The sequence below is a fragment of the Alexandromys fortis genome, unplaced genomic scaffold (genome assembly GCF_014885135.2).
Source record: "Alexandromys fortis isolate MF-2015 unplaced genomic scaffold, M_Fortis_MF-2015_v1.1 scaffold_3, whole genome shotgun sequence".
In the NCBI taxonomy this organism is placed as follows: Eukaryota; Metazoa; Chordata; class Mammalia; order Rodentia; family Cricetidae; genus Alexandromys; species Alexandromys fortis.
The window spans coordinates 9,863,965-9,887,377 of NW_026067909.1; the positions used below are offsets into that span (position 1 = coordinate 9,863,965).

Consider the following 23,413-nt stretch of genomic DNA (forward strand, 5'->3'; position numbering starts at 1 on the left):
ACTACAGTGCATGCCTTCTTTTGAGGATGTCCTAGGTGTATTGGGGTGGAGAGCATCATAGACCAGTAAGGAAGAAGATTTAGGTAAGTCTGGTGGGGTGGCTCAAGGGACAACCATAGTTGGCTTAACTTTTCCAAAAGTTTTGCTATATGAACAGTGAGGATGGGTGGTGACTGCAGAGGCAATGGGTGGGTGTGTTGGCTTCCTGTTACTTCATGACAGGTTCACTTAAAACCATTGGGGCTTGGGAGATAGCTCACTTATTAAAGTTCTTGTCATGTAAGTGTGAAAGTCTTAGTTCAACCCCTAGAACCCTGTAAAAAACTGTAGGCCTGGTATAGGTGGCATAAGCCTTTAATCCCAACACTGGAGAAGCAAAGGTAGGCAAGTCTGAGTTTGAGGCCAGTTTAGTCTATACTACAGCTGCATAGGGAAACTGTCTCAACACCTCTCCCCAACCAACCAAATAAAAAATTGCATGTAGCGTTGTCCTTTTCAGGGCCAGGCAAGGTGTCAATGTGTAGACCAGGTTAGCCTCTCCTCAGATTCACAGAAATCTGCCTACACCTGCTTTCTGAGTCCTGGGATTAAAAGGCATGCACCACCATGCCTGACCGTGGTATACATTTTTAAAACAGCACTGGGAAGGAGGAGACAGGGAATTTCTGGTGCTGGCTGATCAGCCAGTCTAACCTACTTGATGAATTCTAGGTTCAGTGGCAAAGCAAAACAAAACAAACAAACAAAACAAACCCTACAAAACAAACAAAACAAACCCCACAAAACAAACAAAAAAGCCAAGGTGGACCAGGTGGTGGTGGCCTTTAATCCCAGCACTCAGAGGCAGGTGGATCTCTTTAAGTTCAGGGCTGGCCTGGTCTATAGATTGAGTTCCAGGGCTACACAGAGAAACCTTGTCCTGAAAAACCTAAACCAACTAACAAAACAAAACAAGAAAACAAAACAATCCCAGGTATAGATGGTACCTGAGGAATGATATCTGAGAGTTATCTCTGGATTCTACACATAGGCAGGTTCATCCACAGACATATGTGTACATACATACACATGAAAGAGAAAGAAGGAAGGAATGAACCCTTAATCACTGTGGCTCACAACTTACTTGAGTGGGTCTCACAGATTTTTCTGGTGTCTGAAACGGATCTGGGGTAAATTCTCTTTTACTTGCAATCTATGTGCAGAGTGTGGCTCCCATGGGAGGGCTTAAGTCCTCTCCTTGACTGGCTGCTAGTCTAGGGTGGGCACATACAGTGGGGTTGGTGGCTCTGTGTAAAATATGGTTACCATAGAGCAGGAATTCCTCTGGGAGGCATAGTTTAAGAATAAGGAAATGTGCATACAATAACCTGCATGTAAATATTCCTAGTGATTTTTTTTTTTTTTTTGAGACAGGGTCTCATTGTAGCTTTGGCTGACCCTGTGGGTTGTTAATTTATTAAGGTTTCTCAAGGCAGAGTTTTTTTTGTGTAGTCCTTGTTGTCTTGGAACTCAGCTCTGTAGAGCAGGCGCTGGCCTTAAACTCACAGAGGTCTACCTGCCTTTGTCTCCCAAGTACTGAGATTAAGGGCATGTGCTACCATTGCCTGGCAAGTTTTTTTTTTAATATTTATTTATTTTTATTTTATATGGGCGTTTTGCCTGTGTGTGTCTGTGTACCTTATATGCACTATGCCTAAGGAGTCCAGAAAAGGGCATTGGATTTTCCAAAACTGGAGTTACAGACAGTCGTGAACCACCATGTGGATGCTGGGAATGGAACCTAGGTCCTCTGCAAGAATAAGTGCTCTTAACTGCTGAGCCATTCCTCTAGCATGTTTTTTTTTAAAGATTTATTTATTAGTTTTATGTCTATGACTGTTTAGTCTGCGTGCATATATCTGCACCCTGTGCATGCTTGGTGCCCATGGAGGTCAGGAGAGGGTGTTCGTTACCTTAGAGCTGGTGTTAGTGAATGGCTGTGAACTGCCCTGTGAGTGTGGGAACTGAATTTAGGTCTTCTGCAAGAACAAGTGCTATTTATCAAGGAGCCATCTTTCCAGTCCCCAGGATGTTATTCTTTATAGCCTAAAAGTAGAAAGAACCCCAAAAGATACTAGGTACCAAAGTATGGAGCGTAGAGGCACATCACTAACGATTAACTGCTGCTTAACAGCGTTGTGCTGAGGGAAAGCAGCCTGTGCTTTCCCACTTGAATGAAGGGCTGAGAAGAGGCAAGCCTATTAAGAGCTAATGAGGTTGCCAGGACTGGGGCCCAGGCTGGTTGGTGAGTGACTGCTAATGATTTCCTTTGGGGAGATAGAGGACAGACAGAGCTGAGTATGTGGGAAGCCAATGACACACATGCTTTATGTGAGTGAACCATGTGGTTTGGAAATCATATCCCAAAAAGATGGGCCAGCTTAGTGTGTTAAAGGCACATGGGGTTATCTTCTGGGGTTTATCAACAGAATGTTTTTTAATGTTCCATGAATAAGTTTTTCGTTTCTTCTTCCCTTCCTCCCTCCCTTCCTTCTTTTCTCCTTCCCCCTTTCCTTCCTCATTCCATATCCCTGCTGTCAACCTTGCTTTAGGCTCACATGCTCAGGATCACAGGATGTATCACCAGGCTGTCTGTGCACTCTTTCACTTGTGTTTGTTGGTGTGGATTTTGATCACACTCCCCCTCCCCCCCATTAACACAGACCACAGAGGCATCCCTAACTATAACCATGTCAAACCCATGGCCACTCACTGTCTTCTGCCCATTATCTTCAGAGCATTCTGATTGATGGTAGTCTTGTCAGTAGAAGATCTGAGGTGGGAAAGTCCAGCAGTCTGGGTCTTGCAGCTTGTGGTTGGGTTGTGAGTGGCTACTGTGGTGACCATCTTCAGTGCTTCTCTTCATTAATGTGGACAATCTAGAATGAAGAGTTTCAGCCTCTGCATACAATTGACTGAAACTCTTCACTTTGTCTTAGAGTTTTATTGTACATGTCAAAGCTCACAGTTTTGCTATCTCTCTATCTGTCTTTCTTTCTGTAAGGTCTTACTGCTCTGTCCAGGCTGGCCGCAAACTTGTGATCCTCCTGCTTTAGCCTCTTGAATGCTAGGATTAGAGGTGTCTGCCAACATGCCCAGCCTAGGCAGGTATTTTGTAATATAGGCCATTCCCTACCAGTATCATCAGGGATGAGTTTGGTCTGTGGAGAAGAAATGATTAACTAGCTTGTTGCTGAGGAATGAGCTTTCTCCTAGGTGCTCAATCCCAGCCTGTCCCCATTCTGTGCATTCTTTGAGACTCACTGTGGCCAATTACAACTTGCTCCTGGCCAATGTCTGCAGCTAGTCTGGGTCACTTATTAGCCAGGGGTGCTCCGAAGTCCATGCTGAAATTGCTGCTGCATTTCAGAGAGTCAAGGTGGCTAAGATCAGAATCTCACAGCTCAGATTGTCTGGCAGGCTTGTTGACACAGGCCTGTTAGTTACTCAGACTGGTGTTACCCTTTCAAAATTGATTTCTAAAGTCAGAATAAGTCAGTAAGTCCTTGCTTATATCCAATTTTAATTTTATTTTTATTTTTTGGACGCTTTGTAATGTCACTTTATAACCCTGACTGGCTTGGAACTCTCTATGTAGACCAGGCTGACCCCAAAGATCTCAGTATTCAATGATCCTGAATACTGGGATTAAAGGCATACACCACTTCATCTGACCCCCAACCTAATGCTTTGCCACAAAGTGTGGGTTTTTTTCCCCCTCCCTAGGTCTGTTCTTAGCAAGATGAGGCCCTCTGCCTGAGGGTTAGAAGTGTGACACAAGGCAGGGGCATACATGTAATGTAGATGTGTCCTGCAAAACATTTGGGCGTATGAGGGCAGGTCTGCTAGTATCCCTTGTTCTCTAAATCCTGCATATCACTTCATCTGGGGTAATTTTCTCTGTGGCGTTTCCAGAGTTCAACTTTTGGTGACCACTGTGCTCAACTGAGTGAAGGTAACAACACCTTGAAGAGGGCCATGTTTATGACCTGTGTCATTCATGCTACCTGATCCTCACAGTAATGTCGGGCTCTGTGATGCTGTCTTCCGTATCAGAGCAGGCCTAGAGCCATCACAGAACTGGGAAACGTTTGCCCATCTTGGGGCAGCAGTACCAGAGTCTGTGCGTACATGCTCAGCTCATGGTTATTCCTCATGGAGGAGATTTTGACCTGCTCTCCTTTCTATCCCCTGCTGCTCCTCAGTCTGCAGTGCTGGGAGGTAGCAGACACAGGGCTCTGGTCCAGGAGAAGGACTGAGGGCATCAATCCAGGAGAAGGTGAGATGGCTTAGGACTGTACTGGTGGCAAATGGTAGTTCTTTAAAGGATTAGGGTCATTCTTTGTTCTTGGAAGACTTGAATTTTCTGTAGGGGAAACCATGGTCAGATGGATTGAAGGACAGGGTAGGTCAGAACCACTGGAAAGGCCAGGGCTACTAACAGACCTGGGATCTCCACTTGGAGAGAGCCAGGACTGACCACGCTTTCAGGACAGTGCTGCTTCTGGGTTGCGGGTGGACAGGTCTTCCTTCTCACTGGGGACCACTGAGTGGGGCAACTTAAGTTTTCTGAGTGATGACTCTGCTCCAGGTAGGTACTGCCACCTCCTTGTCCTGCTGTGTTCCCGTGGGAGGTGTGTGTGACAGTTGTCCATTTTTTTACATTGCCTGGACATAGTGGTTCTGAACTTACTTCCCTTTGCACACTCATGTATGCCCTCCCCTTGTACACTCACCCATCCTGTACATTTAGACTGTCCCCCAAATACCTATGTCCACTCTTGCACTCACCCCCAACTCATGCTCCTCACACAGTCATATGCTGATGGTTCTTCATGTGACTCTGGATGTTTGAAGTCCATGGCCCATAAAGAATTTGGGGAGTAGGGTGGTCTAGTGTTACGAGTCTTTTTCTGTCCTGCTAGCCAATTCCCACATAATGACACAGAGAGACTTATTAATTATGAAAGCTTGGCCTTAGTTTTAACTAGCTCTTAAAACTTAAATTAGTTCATTTCTACTAGACAACATGCTGCCACATGGCTTGTGACTTTTACCTTCCGATGTGTCCTGTTGCCTCCCTGCCTAGCTATTGACCATTCAATCCTTTATTTATTTATTTATTTATTTATTTATTTATTTATTTTTGAGGCATGGTCCTGGAACTTGCTGTGTAGACCAGGTTAGGGACTTGCTGTGTAGACCAGGTTATTCTTGAACTCACAGAAAGTCACCACAGGTAGCTGTTTTGCTTTGTTTTGGTTTTTTTTGAGGCACCCCCTTGCCTTCACTACATGAAATCCAGCCTAAAGAAACTAAAGAACAAACAACTTACATATACAACACCCACACACGAAACAGAAGCTGCTGTGTACAGTAGACCTTTTATCTGAAGCTTTATTTTGTATACATGGGTGCAAGTGTCGCTGTACTGGTGGAGGTGAGAGGACAGCATGCGGGGTTGGATTTTAGGTCTTCAGTGTGGTAGTAGACGTCTTTACTTACCACTGTTGAAAGCCTCACTCTACTCCAGGTTATCTTTGAACACATGGCAACTATACTGTCTTTTTTTTTTTTTTTTTTAATGTGTGTGGTGCTTGGAATTGAACCCTGGGCCTTGCCATGCCAGGTAGGCATTCTATACCTCTTCAGTTACATTCTTTTTCATAAGATTGTTTCTTACCATCTTCCTGTTAGCCAATATCTTGCATTTTTAAGTTTTTTTTCCTGAAAGTGTCATTTTTTAATTTAAATAATGTATTTAGAATATGTAATTATACACTTAATTTAAAGGGTGTTTGTTTATGATTTTTTATTTTATTTATTTTTTATTTTTTTCGAGACAAGGTTTCTCTGTAGCTTTGAAGCCTGTCCTGGAACTAGTTCTTGTAGACCGGACTGGCCTTGAACTCACAGAGATCTGCCTGTCTCTGCCTCCCAAGTTCTGGGATTAAAGGTATATGCCACCACTGCCCGGCTTTAAAGGGTGTTTGTATTACATCTCTGCAAAGCAGATTTACATGGAATGATCAGTTACAGATAATATCAGGATTTATATGTTTCCTAATAGAGGTCCTTTTTCCTTTATTATAAGAAAATGAGAGCCAGGTATGGTGACTGATGCCAAGGTGGAAAGGCTTGCCATGAGTTCCAGGCTAGTTGAGGCCACCACATTCTTTGTTAGACCCTCTTTCAAAGTGTGGGGGGAGGGCAAAAAAAGATTATGAAATATTTTGCAAGTTAAAGCTGTTAATAGTTTATGTTAAACACAAAACAATGTAGGCGAATCCTTTCATTTTTAAGATTTTTTTTTCATTTCTTTTTCATGGCCTAAATCTTAGTTCTCTCTAGAATAACTGAAGCCCCACAACCCATTCTTCACTATTGCAGGCAAACTGCTTCTGGATAACAAGTAGGTTCAAAAATGAATCGCCCTTTTTACTTCAAACATTTCTTTGCTGAAATGAAACTCTACAGTCCTGTTTTCTCTGTAAATGTTGTCTATGATCTAGTTCATAGCCACAGTTCTGAAAGGAGGAGCAGCCTTTCTACGCAGGTGGTCCTTTATCACCAGAGGAACTGTACAGCTACAGTCCAAGTTTTTTGAGACCTCAGGTGACAACCATGTGCTCCAAGAGCCTTTCTTCTAAGGCTAGGCCTCTTGCAGGGGATACCCGATATCTCTTTAGAGCAGGATGTGGTGGGCCTGATGCTCTAAGGCGATGCGGAGACGATGAGGCCTATGCTAGGGTAGGGTGGGTGTGTCCCACCAAGCCTGGCTTTTTATTCTTAACTTTTACTTTCTTTTTTTCTTTATACTGTTAGCCCAGGTTAGCCTCCAACTCTTCAGTCTTCTCAATACTGGGATTATAAATTTGAACTAAACCTGGTTAAAGACAGTATTAATAAAAACTTTAGATAAAAAGACTTCTCCTTACCTTGCCCCTCGCCATTTATGAAGCACCAGTGCTAAGCCTGTGCCCACCCTGACGGAGCCTTCAGCCGCTCATGGGAGCCTGGGTCCTAAGGCCTGCTCCATCAAGGCTGGTGACAGTGAGGAGGGGATGTTGGGCTCCAGGCTTTGCTGCTCTGTGTTCCAGCTGCATAGGATCCTGTTTGCCTGTCCTGCTCACCTGTGCATCTTGAGCTTGCTAGGGCAGAGCTGGACTCAAACATGCTCTCAGTTCAGCCACAGTGAGCTCTATTCACGGGCAAGTATGCACAGGAGATAAGTGATACTTGGGCCTGTCTTGTTGGGAAGCAGATAAGCTGGGCAGCAGCAGTGTGAAGACAGGCCCTGCAAGGTTTTATGTGGCTAAGTCAGTGTTGGGGCTCTGACAACCTTGGGCCTGGGTTTGGTGTTACAGATGGGTTGTCCTTCTGGAAGATCAACCATAAAATCAGGATGAACCTGAGAGGGTCCTTAATTTTTTTTAAATCTTTTTTTGTTGTTGTTTTTTAATTTTTTGAGACAGGGTTTCTCTGTGTAGCCCTGGCTGTCCTGGAACTCCCAGAGATCTGCCTGCCTTTGTTTGCCTCCTGAGTGCTGGGACTAAAGATATCCACCTCTACACCTGGCTTTTTTTTTTTTTAAAAAAAAACTTTATTTAACTTTATTTCATGCGCATTGGTATAATGATGTCAGATTCTCTTGAACTGGAGCTACAGACAGCTGTGAGCTGCCATGTGGGTGCTGGGAATTGAACCCGGGTCCACTGGAGGAGCAGTCAGTGCTCTTAACCACTGAGCCATCTCACCAGCCCCCACCTGGCTTATTTTTATCTTTCATTTATATCTTTTATTTTAACTTTGTACATGAATGCAGTGTATCTCTGTCATATCCACCCCCCTCAACCCCAGCACTTGCATTTCTCACTGTCATGGAGAGGCTTCTTTAACTTTTTCTTTAGAACTTAGGCTTATTTCATGTGTACAGGTGTTCTGCCAGCATGTATGTCTGTGCACGGGAGGGCTTCAGATCCCTAGGACTGAAGTTACAGACACTTGTGAGGTGCCATGTGGATGCTTGGAATCAAATCTTGGTCCTCTGGAAGAGCAGACAATGCTTTTAGCTGCTGAGCCATCTCCCCATTCTTCCCCCAACTCCAACTTAAGATTTACTTTTATTTGTATGAGTGTTTGCTGTATGTATGCTATGTATACACATCATGTGCTTATAGTGTTCTCATAGACCAGAATAAGGGCGTCAAGTCCCTTGGAGCTGAACTTGGAGGAGTTGTAAGCTGCATGACGTAGGTAGCTCCTAGGAACTCAGCTTGAGTCCTCTCCCTGCAGCAGGAGCAAATGCTTGTAACCTCTCTCTGGCCTTGAATCTGTTTTATTTTTTACTTGAAACCATTTTAATTTTATTTAAAAAGAACTCTAAAATTCAAATTTATTTTTAAATTGTCTATAAAAAACACAGAAATCATAATATCAGTTGGGTGCCATGTGTGGTACTGTGTGTGCATTGTCTGTAATGATTTTATGCATGAAACTTACATTTTTCTTTTGCTTTTTTATTCCTTTGAGATTTTTATTCATGTACACCATGAAATTTCTGTCATATCCATATCTCATTTCCCTCCTTCAATATCCCCTGTATTTCCTCCCCAACATCTCTCTCTCTGAATTTCATGTCGTCTTCTGTTTTGTTTCTGTCCAATACCTCACTAGGTCCAATTAATGTTGCTCATATGCACAGATGTGGGGCTTGGGAAATCTGCCAGTGACACCCACACTCGCACAGAAGAAGAGTTCATCTCCCTCTTTGAGCAACTATCAGTTGTTGAAGTGATTTTTATTTTTATTTTTTAAGACATGATTTCACTAATAGATTAGGCTGGCCTTACCTCTGCTTCCTGAGTGCTGGGGTTAAAAGTTTGCTCCACCATGCCTGGCAATGCTATTTTTAAAGTTTTAATCTTATTTATTAATATTGCATGTGCATGGGGAGTATGATGTGCATGTGGAGGCCAGAGGACAACTCTTTGGAGTCAGGTCTTACCTCCCACCTTTGTCTGGGTTTCTGGGGATCAGTCCCAGACTGCCAGGCTCATGTAGCAAATGTCCTACCCACTGTGCTGCCTTCTGGTCCCTTTAATTATTCTCTTCCTGTTTTAAAAAGTGATTTAAACATACAGCAGCTTGTTTGTACACACAGTTATCCTTACCTGGTAAGATGTGTGGTCCTGGTTAATTCCACTGCACTCTCTGGACTGTGATTTGATCAGTCCAGGTAAAGTTAAAAGACAGACATGTAACAAGCTAGTGTTCCTGGAAGGAAGGGAGATGCCCAGTAGTAGATATTACATGTAGTAGAAGTTTGACTGTTTCGAAGTAGCTGTTCTTCCATTTCTTTTCTTCTTCATTTTGCCTTGGGGGTAGACTTCCTAGGCTTCACAGGTTTGTGGGTTTTCCGAGAGAAGACGGTTGGAAACTTGCGGGGTTAAACTGTTATTTCATCTTTGCTCATGGCAGTCAGCTTCCATGAGCTATAGCTGATGGCTTACTTGGGGAAGCTCTCACTGGGTGTTGTAGGTGCTTTCTAGCCTCAGAGGTATGGCACAGAGGTACACAGTGGTGTGGTGTGATGCTCCCTTGTGAGGGGCTGGGAGTCCAGTTCATCTGGTCTTGATGGGGTGCTTGCCTTGTGGTCACCACGCTAGGCCAGTCAATTAGGGTTTTGGGTTCTGCTGCTGGCCTTTATTTTGTTCCTTGGTCTTGCCTCCTGTCTTCAAGTTATGAGGCTGAGTGGCGACCCCAGGGCTTTGTAGTTTGACATCTATGTGGCTCACAGCCCTTCCTTACCCCAGCACCACTGAAAACCTTGATTCTGGCATCAGTTCTCAATGTGGGTCCTAGAAGAAATGAGTGCTTCTTTAGAGGCAATGAAAAAAAAATGTATTTTTATTCTTTTTTCCAAGGTAAAAGTAAAGAAGCTGAAATAAAGAGGATAAACAAGGAACTGGCAAATATTAGATCAAAATTTAAAGGTAAGTGCTACCCTTTCCTAAATGTAGTAAGGGCCTTGTGATGGTTGTTAATGTCCTTTGTCAACCTGATGATCCGGGATCCATCTGGGCATGCCTGTGAGGGATATCTAGGTTAGGGTCACTGAAGAAGGAAGATACCCTAAATGTGTGTAGTACCATGGGTTGGAGTTCTAGACTGAATTAAAAGAACAAAGTGGGTTGACTATACCCCTCCAGCCTCAGGAATGTTCCCAGTTCAGCCCTAGTGATCCCTGCTCATATAAGCAAGTGTGCACAGGAGAAAAGTGATCCTTAGGCCTGTCCGTGGATTCATCTTATTTGGTCATACTGACTGGATGCTATGTGACCAGCCACCTCAAGTTCCTGAAGCGGACTTCTTCATCATGTAGGACATACCCTTGAACTGTGAACCGAAATAAACCCTCCCTTAAATTGTTTTCTTAGGTATTTCTGTCACAACTATCAGAAGAGTAATAAACGCAGAAACAATCTTTTAACATTTTTTTTTTGTTTTTGTTTTTCAAGACATGTTTCTCTGTATAGCTCTAGCTGTCCTGGAACTCGCTCTGTAGACCAGGCTAGCCTCGAACTCACAGAGATCCACTTGCTTTTGCCTCCTGAGTGCTGAGGTTAAAGGCGTGCGCCACCAACCACCCAGCTTTTAACATTTCTTTAAAACTCCTAAAACACATCAGGTTCTTAGTACACTGAATCCATTCATTGAGGGATCCAGGTAGTGAGAACAGCATGTGTTGAATTGCTGTGGCCCTGTTCTTTTCCTGGATGTTGGAAATAACACTGACCTTGTGTCTTGTCTGGAAAGTGCTGCTCAGCACTATGCCGAGGTGGAGCTGTCTTGACAGGCCAGGGACCCCTGGGTGCCTCTGTCTGTTAAACACACCGAAGGCCCTTGCTATTGTTTATCTGAAGTGTATCTGCCCTGTCAGTTGAAGATAGAAACCTGTCTTTACCATGTTGCTTCTGCTAAAAAGGTATGTGCTCCACTGAGCACTCTTACCTTGAAACACTGCTCACAACACAGCACAGGCCTAGACTCCTGTCTGCAAGACCTTTAGGAAAGCCCAGATAACCCTTTAAGCCGAGTATGCTTTTACCATGAGAACAGCTGTAATTTCCCAGAAATGATGAGTAGAGGAGAAGCTTGGATTGTATCCCAAAGAGGTGCAAGGTCAATTAAGTGTTATCCTTGTGATCTCCTAGACTCATAGAATGGGCATCCCCAAGAGCCTTGAAAGTGAATTTCCTGGTTGGTCAGGCAGAGTGAAAACTAGTAGAATTTAAATTACTACTTCTCAGAGTATTTGCTGTTGAGCTGGCAGAAAGTATTAAATTTGAGTATTTTAAAGCAGGCCTTTGAAAGCCCTGACTATACATGTAGTGACTGTCTTGTGTTTTTGGGAGTCTGTCACTCATTACTTTGGGAGGGGTGGGGCTGCCCATTAGCTTCTCTGCAGATTGGGAATGCTAATGGTTGGCTCTGCCAATGCAGACCCCATGATGGGGTTGTGATGCCGAAGATTTACAGAAGACACACAGTATACTATAATGTGGAGGGAAGCCCTGGGCAGGGATACTGACTGATAGTCATCTGTAACCTACTGGGGAGCTGAGAAGTCAGGCCTTCCTCTGGGGCCTTCAGTCACCCCTGCTCAGACTCAGGCAAAAGTGAGCAGAGTTGGACAGAGCCACCCCTCCAGCTCTCACACGCTGGCAGCTCTGGGCCCTCATTGTGAAATGCTTGTGTCTGCTATTCTAACTGTGTTATATGAGAAAATGCATATTACTTGCTTATTTGATAAAAGATAGCACCTAATACATTTTTAATCTATATGATTAATACAATTTGTGACTTTCAGAATAGGAAGGATTAAATTTGAATGTTGAAATAAAAATTTAATATTAATAATATAATCACTAAATATTTTGGATAACAAGCCTTTGTGAAAATATGTCTTTCAGGTAGTATTCAAATGATCTTTTCCATCNATATTATATATTTTATTTGTTTTTCAAGATAGGGTTTCTCTTTGTAACATTTTTGGTTGCCTTAGAACTCACTTTGTAGACCAGGCTGGACTTGAATTCACAGAGATCCATCTGCCTCTGCTTCCCAAGTTCTGTAATTAAAGGCAGAGCCACCAATTCTAGCTGAAAAATTATTTTATTCCATGTCTGCCCAGCTGAAAAATTATTTTATCCTGTGTATATGGGTGTTTTGCCTACAGGTATGTTTGTGCACCATGTTTGTGCCTGTTGCCCACAGAGGCAAGAAGAAGAAGAGGGCATCAGATCCCCTGACACTGGAGTTATAAATAGTTGTGAACTGCCAAGGAGATGCTAGGAATTGAACCTAGGTCCTCTGGGAGAGCAGCTAGTTCTCTTAACCACTGAGCCATTTTTCCAGCCCTAAATGTTGATATTTTTGTCAGTTTTAATATCAATAATCTAATTTGTTCATGTATAAGCTAAAGATTAAAGACTTTGGGGCCCGAGAGATAGGGCTCATTGATTATGACATCATTCTGACAGCATCCTCGGAACTCACACTGCAGGGGAGAGATCTGAGTTCTGTAAATTGTTTCTTATCTGCACTCTGGCATGAGTGCTCCCCCATGCACTTGCACACATTACCCCTCCCCCCCCCAAAAATTAACAAGTTTAAAAAAAAAACAGAAAGAGGTTAAGGACTTTGGCTGGGACTATAGCGTACTGGTAAAGTATTCCCCTGACATGTACAAAGCCCTACATTTGATTCCCAGACACCTCCCACACCCAAGAAAAAAAAATCAAGGAACGGTGTTAAATTATTCATTTTATAAACATTGTCTGGGTGTTGTGGAACCAGGAAGTCTTGGGAAAGCAAGCTGTTCTGTGCAGGAAGGAAGACCTTCCTGAGCACTGGCCAGACAGAAAGTCTGTTATCTGTCCTTGGTGAGCCTGTGGCTCAGGTGTCCTCTCTGGTTAGAGCAGTCCAGCTGGCTTAGGTCTGCACTACTTAAAAGACTAAAGTAGATGGTACCTCCTGAGTCCAAGTTTCCTTCCTTTCTGTCTTGATTTTTTTTCTTTTAAATAGGGTCTCTCTATGTAGCCCTGGCTGTCCTGGAACTCACTCACTATATAGACCAGACTGCCTTGTACTCAGATGTCTGCCTGTCTCTGCCTCCCAAGTGCTGGAATTAAAGGTATATGCTACCATACCAGGCACCAGGTATACTTCTTAGCTCACAGAAAGAAGTAATAGGCACAGATGAGGCTAGTTTTGATAGTGTACTCTGTGTAGCTCAGGCTTCTAAAGTATTGCTGCAGCATGTTATTGCAGCAAAAGTTACAGAGGTGTACTCTGTTTTTTTTCATGTAACTCTTTGACACCTCTTGTGTTTCTTTCACATTTGGAACTGATCTCCATTTGGATCTGCTGCATCCCCAGGTGTCTGGCAGCCTAGGTGGCACATGCCTCCTCTACTGAATACCACAGGAGACCTGTTCTATCATTGGAAGTCAGCTGGGGAGTAGACAGTGTTCCAAGACATCCTGAGAGCATCAGAGTGAAGTGAAAAAAGAAACATTCTCAGGTCACCCAGGAAGCGGCTGTGGCTTGTGAGTCTAGGACCAGCACTGTCTGTGCCTTTATCCTTACTAACCTGAGAAAGGGAGTCCAGACAGAGCTGTTTTGGTGGCCTTAGGAACTTCAGAGCCCTGACCATTGGTTGGAATGATCTTGTCTTTTTTGCAAGAAATGCATTTTTGGTTGTCAGCTAGGGGTAGGATATAGGCTGACATCCAGGTTGCAGAGGCTAGATGCTTTGGACACCCATAATCCTGTCAGAATTCCCTGTGTAGAGGGATAAAAGCCAAAGTTCAGAACCCACCAGATTGGAGACCCTCTTCTACATCAAAACCAAAATCACCCCAGAGCTCTGGGAACTGGGTCCACTGGCCTCTCTCAAACTGCAGCTGGGCTCTGTTGGCACATGGCACTGCATACAGCCTCACACATAGACATGGGTTGAGGTGAGGAGTAAAGGAAAGTGTTATCTCCCTGACCTTGAATGCAATTGGTTTAAATACACTCTTTAGTGAGTCAGAGAGAACAAGGGTGCTCAGAGAAATAAGATCCTGTGAACTGGGGCCTACAGAGGCCCAGGAGATGGAATCATGAAGATTTTACGTCAGGTTTGTGTTACAGTGAACTAGGTTTACAGCATTTTAAAGGTTTAAAAGACAGACTTGGTAGGAAACTTAGAAAGTGTCAGAAGTGAGGGCAGACTTTGAAATAAGACCAGTTACAGTAACTTAAATGAAGATACAGTAGATGGCTATGGTGTCAGGGGTAATTTAAGAAAACCTTGGTGTTATGGAAGATTAGTCAGATGGAAACTGTAGCTCAGAGGGAGGAAAAGGTAGTGGATGGATGGTGGGAGGTACAGACTAGAATTGATGCTGGAACGTTGCTTGGCGTCTTAGAGAAACAGGGTTGGGGTGGGCAGATCTGATGGGCTTTAGGAAACTCAGAATCTCTGGGACAAACAGAATAAAGGAAATCTCCACTGAATATGTTAGTATACAATGTGTGAGTTCAGACAGATGCTCTGAGCAGTGAGGGGCAGAGTCCTATCTCCATAGCAGCGGTGCAAGGCTGGCAGCTTTTGAGCAGGAACAGCAGGAGCAGCAAGAAGGATGCCAAGTCCAGACATTGAGGAAGTCCATTCTAGGGGTGACTCTGGGAAAAGTGTCTTATTAAAAAACAAAACCAAAGCTGAAGGAAAAGAGAATTTAAACAATGGTAAGTAGGGGAGGAAGAGGAAAGGAGAGGGGGTAGGAAGGAGAGGGAGGAAGGGAGGGGGAGGGAGAAGACACAAGTGAGTGCAAGCTTACATATACAAACTCTTATAAAACTCAGGAGGCCGAGTCAGGAGGATTGCCAGTTTAAGGTCAGTATGGTTGTTATAGTGAGACCTTGTCTCAAAAAACGAAATAAGGACTGAAGAGGTGGCTCAGAGGTTAAGAGTCTTGCTCTTCCAGAGGACCTGGGTTTAATTTGATACCCAGCACCCACATGGTTGCTCACCACCATCTGTGACTCCCATTTTAGGGGATCCAGTATCCTCTTCTGGGATTGAATGCACATGATGATACATGCAGGCAAAATACCCATACTTATAAAACAAAATAAGCCGAATAATAAGTCTAGGCATGGTGGCACATACCTTTCATCCTAGCACTTGGGAGGCATAGGCAGGTAGGTAGATTTCTGTGAGTTTGAGGCCAGCCTTGTCTACATGGAAGCAAGTTCCAGGCCAGCCAATAACACATAGTGAGACCCCATTTCAAAACAAAACAAACCCAAAAACCAACCCCTCCAAAACCCTAAAATAATAATAATAAAGCTTAAACATGTCTTAAATACAAAGTGGAAGAATTTCTTAACGGCAGGCCTCTCTGACAGAAGAACTTTTACAGATTCGTGATTCCAGGTACAAGGTCAGTTACACAGAAAGGAATGATAAAGCAGAGGATGTTGGGTAAATTTAAAAGGTGATTATGTGTGGCAATGTTGTCCTGAGTTTAAAGTCTATGTAGACATTAAGTCCTTGATAGCAAGCAGATAAAATGTGAGCAGTGAACATTGGAGAGTTGACTCTATATCTGTATTTTTATGGTAGTCTAAACTTACTGAATGATTGATGCTGAGTTACACAAGAGGGCACTACTTTAATTTAGACTTAGAGACTTAAAAGGACCAGGCTGGCCTAGAAAGTGTGATGTCATGAAGGTTGACTTTGAACTTCTGATTCTCCTACCTGCACCACCCTAGTTCTGGATTATAGGTGTTTGCTACCTGGTTTCTGGGGCAGATGTGTGGGGATCAAACCCAGGTCTTCCTGATGTTTGACATTCTATCAGTGAGCTATGTTTCCAGCCCTTTAGTTGACATTTGCCACCTCTAATAGTTACAGCCTTGTGTTGGTCAATTTAATACAGTGATTCTCAGATACAATACTAATTTTTTAAAATGAGACATGGGCTCATATAGTCTACGATAGTCTCAAACTTGCTGTGCAACCAAGGCTGACTTTGAACTTTAGATCCTCTCACCTCTTGGCAAGTGCTGGAATTATAGATATGTGGTGCAATACTGTAGGAAAATTGTTGTAGGTTTAAGGCTAGCCTGGGCTACATAGTGAGTTCCAGACCAGCCTGGGATATAGAATGAGGCTTTGTCTCACTCATCACCCCTCACAAAGTTGCACATGTGAAACCGTCACTAACAGGCAGAAATTTGATGTTGCAAACCACATCTGTGCATGAGCAAGCCAGGGATTCATAGTAGTAGTCTTCAGCTGTTGAACCTTGAGGGTGAGTTACAGGAACTGTGAAATCATCAAAACATCATTCTGGAAAGAATTACTTCTTATTGTAGCCTCCCACTCTTCACAACTACAAAAAAGGAATGAGATTTGAAGAGTCTGGATGAGGAGTTAGTATGGCCTAGAACTCACAGAGTTTAGACCATACATACCTTATACTGACTCAGTGTCATTGGAAGGCCCAGCCCAGTGAGAAGAGCATATGGCAGCATCCCTTCCTTACTGCTGCAGGTCAGCTCAGGAATATTCCTGTGCTTAGATGAAGTGAGCAGTAGTGCTGACGGTGCTTGGTTACATGTGGAGCTTTTGTGTTCTAGTAAGTCTCCTGTTGAACCTGATTGCTGTGATCAGGAGGGAGTTCAGCCCTCCTGTGTCTGTGTGGTTTTATGGCTAGGTGATTTGCCCCATAATTGTTGTGAAATGGAAGATAATTTATAGTAAGTGTATCTGCCTAAGGCAGTAAGCCTGGTTAAAGGATTATCTTGATGACTTATACAGGGCTTGCAGATAGATCCCTTCAGGGCTTTTGGGGGCCAAGGCAGGTTGAAGGAGGTCAAGGTTCCACTGACAGGCACTAGCAGGTCTTATTGGGTACAACAGAACACTAACTGCAAGGTATTCTGGTTTTTGGTGTGCACCATGATTGCCCGGTGAGATAGCTGCTTTGGAGGCCTGTGTCCTCTTTGAGACCTTTACTGTGGTCTGTTATCTGCTACACAGTTCTCTGCCTTCCTCACCTTGCCCACTGGATATAAACCTTTCTTCACCTTTTCTGTAGGTGACAAGGCTCTTGATGGCTACAGTAAAAAGAAGTATGTCTGCAAGTTGCTCTTCATCTTTCTCCTTGGTCATGACATTGACTTTGGACACATGGAAGCTGTGAATCTTCTGAGCTCAAACAGATACACGGAAAAGCAGATTGTGAGTATGGTTGAGGGGCAGGGCCTTGTACCCTGTGTGCAGTTTGTAGAATCTCTTCCTTCTACTTTGTTCCATATTGGGTACTAACCACGTTTGCATCTGGCCCATGTTACTGCCTGGTGCTGGTACCTAAGAACCGTGTCCATTCCAACTTAGTTCTTTGCTTCTAGGGAGCCAAGGATAGACTTTGATGGGGTGGCCTTCTTCCCACTGCTCTGTTGGCTTAGACTGGTAGATTCTCTGTGTTTACACCCCTGTGTCTGCTACCCACAGGCCTTATTGCCTTCTTTTCAAGGGCTCTTGTTAGAGAGTACAGTACCAGTCATGACTTTACTCCCTGACCTTTTGCATGACTGTCTGAAATGGGATCTGCACCCACAGGGACAAGAAATAAAGCCATAGAAGGTGCTGTCTCCTTCCTCTCCTCCCCTGCACTAGAGTTGAGAGTCCCTGCTATGCAGTCTGCTCAGACTTGCTCAGGCTTGATGTTTTAGCTCTGCTTTCTTTTGTAGTAAGGCTGTTTGTGTTTTAATTAACAGCTTTTTCTTTTTGTTAAAAATTTAACTTACAGAAATCAAAATATAGGATTTTCCTTAAGAAAATTAGCCTTCTGTGTTTTCAGGCTCCACATTCCCATCTTGTGACAGAATGGTGATATGAGACTGGGTCTGAACAGGTAGTGAGGTAGCAGTGGGCATAAACTTGAGAGAGGAGGGGATAGCAGTAAACTAGGGTTCTGGGCAGACATGTATGTATATTTATTAGTGAACAGTGCCAGGTTTGGTTCTTGCAGTGACAGTTCCCTCTCATCCTGACCTGAGGATACCGTGATTTCTGGATACAGACGTGTGAACTATTGAGAAGGAAGTGAGGCTTGGGGAAGGACTAGGTGATCTGGTTTCCTTGAGCCTCTGATTATGCACACATTTTAATGGGAATGTTGCATCAGAGCTGAATGGTAGCAAAAATATCGTTCACTGGTACATTGTCTGAATGTGGACTGTCTTCAGCGACAAGTCTCTCTGGTACCCATTGGGATGGTGCTTGAGACCTTCCAGGCTTGCTTATCTGTGCACTGTGTATTAGGCGTCTTGTCATAAGCTTTTTGTCCCTGCCTTCTGGGAATACAGGGCTACCTTTTCATCTCTGTATTGGTGAACTCGAACAGCGAATTGATCCGCTTGATTAACAATGCCATCAAGAATGACCTGGCCAGCCGCAACCCCACATTTATGGGCCTGGCCCTGCACTGCATTGCCAATGTGGGTAGCCGTGAGATGGCGGAGGCCTTCGCTGGAGAGATCCCCAAGATCCTCGTGGCAGGGTATGTATTTGGGTACTATTGACAGACAGCATGCTCTCTGTCTGAACACACTCCACTATGTGTAGTGTGAGATATCACAAAGCCCTAGTATAGAGCCCAGAGGTACTATCATATTCTCTCTAAGTGCAGATCATAGAAGAAAACCCTTCTTAGCCTGACAGCCCAGAAAGAACTCCAGCCTTGCATGAACTCTAAGGAGAAAGAAACAAAGTTGTTTGGCATAGCGCTGAGTCTCATCCCTTCCCAGAAGCGTTGGGGCAAAGGCCAAACTCTTGTATCTTGAGAATTCTGCATCATCTCTCCCCTCAGTTCATTTGGAGAACTGTCCAGTGGTGCCAAAGGGCTGCTCTGGAAGAGTTTGAAGCAGCCCTGAGCTGTGTCAGGTCTCAGGGTTGGCAGAGGCAAGGCTAGCCACTGCCTGGTCATGTGCTTTATGCTCTTGTCCAGCCAGTCTGCAGACATAGTGGTTACATTCATCATGGTCTAGGAGACAGGATAGGATAGTTGTTAGTGAGTTGAATGGGGTGTCAAGGCTCTTGGAGCTGTTATCACAGCCCTCTGCTGCCTATGAAGCTGGAGTATAGGTGGGGGGGGGGTCCCATAGGTCAGAGCTAACCTACATTCTCTACTTAGTCAGCTATCTGGGGTAATGGATGGGGCTGGCACTGAACAAAGACTCAGAGCATTTACAGTTTTCATAGTGGAGGGCCTACTTCTGTTACTAGTAGTCAGAGGCCAAAGATACTACTAAATGTCCTACACATGGTACAGACACAAAATAGAGAACAATGCAGGCCTCTGTTGCTGTGCTGTGGTGTAGGAGCTTTACGTTAGCCTTGGCACCTCAGCCCTGAGTGATGTGAAGCATAGGTAGGTAGAAGAGCCAAGCTGGAAAGAACTGTCCTGTGGAAATGTAGGTGTGGACCATGGAGATTGATGATGACGAACATTACAGAGCTGAGCAGCAGTGGGAACTCGAAGGCTTTATTACTGTAGACTATAAGCATAAATCATAGAGAACAACAGTGTACCTGAGGTAGGAGACCACAGTGGGTGTTGGGGTAGAGGAAAGGCTAGAGCTGAGACCACAGAGAAAGGAAGTTGGGCAGAATGCAAGTGTGAGCTGCTAGTAAGGCCTCCCTGGCCTTCCTTCCTAGTAGTCACCATGGAGTCCTGTGTGTTGCCTGCTGTGCTCCATGAGGGTTTCTGGCTTGGATGTCTCTGTTATGTTGCTGCCTTCTGGCATTGCCACAGGACTGGTCCAATGGAGAGTATGAAGACAGGGTAATCCTTGAAAAACATTGAACAGGCATATTTTCTGAACTCTGAAAGCACACATGTACAATGACCCCCAAGGCCCAGTGCTGAGTAAAGGTTCTTTAGCAGAAGACAGGTGATACTTCCCAGTTGGAGAATGTTGGGCTGTAGGGCCAGTTCGTAGGCAAAGCTTACCATGATACCCTGTAAGCAAGAGGCGAATCCTAGTGAACACTGGATGATTCTGTGAATAGTGTTTGTGCACCGTTTTGCACAGTTCTGATTAGTGTGGCGCCTGTGGATGGGAGGCCAGTGAATGTAGATGACATCATGATGGAGTAGTTCTGCAGCAGTTAGGATGTGGTGCTGAGGTGAGAGGTGGCATCGGTCCCCAAGGATACAATAGAGGATCAGAAAGAATACCTACAAGAGGTGGGAGCTGCTCTGGGCTCAGCGGGTGTAAGAGGGTGCTCTGTGTCCTTACCTCTGAGCTGGCAGGTGCTTGCTCCTTTCTTTTGAGGTTTCTGGGAACAAGGGAAGGTGGTCTCCTGGTTCAGCACCCTGGTTGAATGTGTAGAAACAAGTATGGTTCTTGTTGCACAGACCCTGCAGTTGTAGCCTACGGTGAGGGCACCTGCCAGTGGCTCCCATGGGGTTGATACAAAGCCAGAATGAGGCGTGGGCCTGCTCTTCTCCTCATGGGATGAGTATCTAAAAGGACTTTTAGGCTAGACTGCAGCTTAGTGGTAGAGCATTTATCTAATATATGTGAAACCCTGGTTTCCATCCCCAGCACTACACATAAGCCAAAGTTATTCAGAGTAGTAATTTTTTTTTCATTGGAATAGTCCTGGGGGAGATTTAGAAGGTTTTCCTCTTGATTTTTGTTTTATTTGGGAATAAAAATTCAATAACCAAGAGTTAGCTGAGCTAGGGCTCACTGGCCCTTCTTTTCCTTTTCATCACAGCCACAGCTCCTCCTAAGCCCTAAGGACTCTGGCAGGTTCTGGTTCTTCTGGGGATGCTCGCTCCTCAGCTAACTTGGCCAACCTGTTTTGTTTTCCCACTGCTTGTTTGTTTGACTTTTTTTGGGGGGGGGAGGGGTGTTGAGACAAGATTCCTTAGCTGTTCTAGAACTGGCTCTTGTAGACCAGGCTAGCCTTGAACTCACAGAGATCCACCTGCCTCTGCCTCCCGAGTGCACCATTAAAGGCGTGCACCACGACCACCTGGTTTTATTTGACTGTTTTTGAGACAGGGTCTTAATATGTAGTCCTATTTGGCTTGGAACTCACAGGGTCCTTCTGTCTCTGCCTCCTGAGTGCTAGGTCTACACCTGGCCTCTTTCCTACTTCTTAGCAAGGTGTGGTATGGTGAAGGGGAGCCCCCAGAGCGCCTGTCTTCAACAGATTAGAAAACAGTTGCCTTCTTGCTTGGTGTCTGCACCCACTTACAACTTTTGGCCTTGGAGTGAGTGGAGAGAGGACAGCACTCCCTGACCCCAGAGGCTGCTTGCCTCAGGCCCTCTCATGCACAGTGTGACTGGACGCCAGCAGCTGCGTGTCAGGTGAGGAAGGGAGCACAACAGCTGACACACAGCTGCAGCAGGTGCTGATGTGAGGCTGCAGGCTGTGCCAGGACACAAGCGTGCTTCCTCTTAAGATAGTCTTAGCTTTGGGCATGGTGACATATCCATGTAATCTTAGCATTCAGGAGGTTGAGACAAGACAATCTTAAGTTTGAGGTGCATGTAGGATACATGACAACACCCTGCATCAAACAATGACAAAATCTAAAGCAGAAGAAAAAGAGACCGCATTTCTTCACCACGACAAGACAACTTGAACCTGCTTCCTCAGAGTAGTGGGGCAGGACACATTGTGTAGAAACCTCTCTGGTATTTCAGGCCTCCAATCCATTCTTGCTGTGATGAATTGGGTGCAGAGGGGGAAGAGTCCTATGGTTCAGAGAGGAGTGTCATAGACATGCCTGGCCTCTGTAGCCCATCTTGCATATTCAGTGTCTAGAAAGGGATGAGAGTTGAAGCCTTTGGAGGCCAGAGAGCAAACATGTAGGCTTTTACCGGTGGGCTGGATTCCTGCTTGATCTTTGTCCTTAAGAATGACCTGTGCAGGGCTGGCATGTTGAACTGTGCAGGCTTTCTTGACCCACTGGTCTCTTGGTGAACCTGATGTGCTCTGTACGCAGATCCATGCTCTGCTCTGATTGGCTTAACCTATGGTACCTTGAGAGGCCACCATTCTCCTGACTGACTGATGATGTCTGTTTCCAGAGACACTATGGATAGTGTGAAGCAAAGTGCAGCCCTGTGCTTGTTGCGTCTATATAGGACATCACCTGACCTAGTTCCCATGGGCGACTGGACATCCCGAGTGGTACACCTCCTCAATGACCAGCACTTGGTAAGTGTCTGTGTTTCATTCCACTCTTAACCACTCAATAAGCTTTTCAGAGAGTGTTGTAGAAGTGGTCCTTTGAGGTTCTCAGGAGGATGGAGGTGATGTACTGTCTCCTCTGCAGCCAGGCACACAGACTGCCAGCATCTCCCTGCAGCAAGACATTCTCCAGGGATTCCCTCTATGCAGGGCGATTCCCACTCAGCACCTGTGTCCTTATAAGCTGCTTGTGTGGGGGCTGTGATGGGTGTGTTCCACTTCTTGGTTAAGCTTCAGTGTGCAAGTCTTACTAAGCTACACATTTTATAGAAGAGGACTGTAATGGTGATTCTGGCTGTGGGCCATGGCCTCTGTGCTTGGACTGCTGAGCAAGTGAGTCTGATGACCTGAAGTCAGGCAAGTGTGTTTGCTAGTTATCTCCCCACCCAGGAGAGTCTGCTGTGAAAGTTAAAGATTGTTATATGAACATTCAGAGGACAGTACATGGGGCTTGCGGTGGACATTTTATTCTGGAATGGCAGCCATTCACACTGTCCCTGTGTTGTGCTTGTTGAGATAGGAGTTGATCTTGCAGGGAGTGCAGAGAAGGCGGAGGGCCCTGGAGGTGAGCCAGTAATGCTGGTTTGTGAGTGGGTCCTGAGCACTGGTGCACATAGCTGAGCCCTTGCAGGTTTGACCACTTGGGGGTCAGAAGGTGTTGCTGGAGGCCATCAGCTGTGTCAGAGAAATAGTAGTTCACCGTCAGTAGACTTTGTAAATTGTAAACAATGGGAATTTCCCAGGTTTTTGTTTTTATTTTTGGAGATAGGGTTTCTCTGTATAGTCTTGGCTGTCTTGGAACTCTTTCAGACTGTCCTCAAACTCACAGAGATCTACCTGCCTCTGCCTCCTGGGTGCTAGGATTAAAGGTGTACACCACCACCATGTAGGGATTTCCCAGTTTTACTGCTGAAGAAACCAACCAAGGCTCAGAAAGATGAAGATTCTCATTGTCAAAGTATAGTGTTCAGACTTCAACCAGGTTTTTAGAGGCTGTGAAAGCCATGTGTCACAGAGATGTGCGGGTGAGCC

The 23,413-nt window shown here is 44.8% G+C and overlaps 1 protein-coding gene across 2 annotated transcripts in view; it reads left to right on the top strand.

Annotated features, from left to right (window-relative positions):
- The window catches only part of Ap2a2 (adaptor related protein complex 2 subunit alpha 2), a 66,363-nt gene that overhangs the window by 14,957 nt on the left and 27,993 nt on the right, over positions 1-23,413 (top strand). For both annotated transcript variants that reach the window (XM_050136668.1, XM_050136670.1), the window contains exons 2-5: positions 9,966-10,034; positions 17,202-17,344; positions 18,475-18,668; positions 22,219-22,348. In XM_050136668.1, coding sequence (XP_049992625.1) covers positions 9,966-10,034; positions 17,202-17,344; positions 18,475-18,668; positions 22,219-22,348 — 536 coding nt within the window. The remainder of the gene's footprint in view (positions 1-9,965; positions 10,035-17,201; positions 17,345-18,474; positions 18,669-22,218; positions 22,349-23,413) is intronic.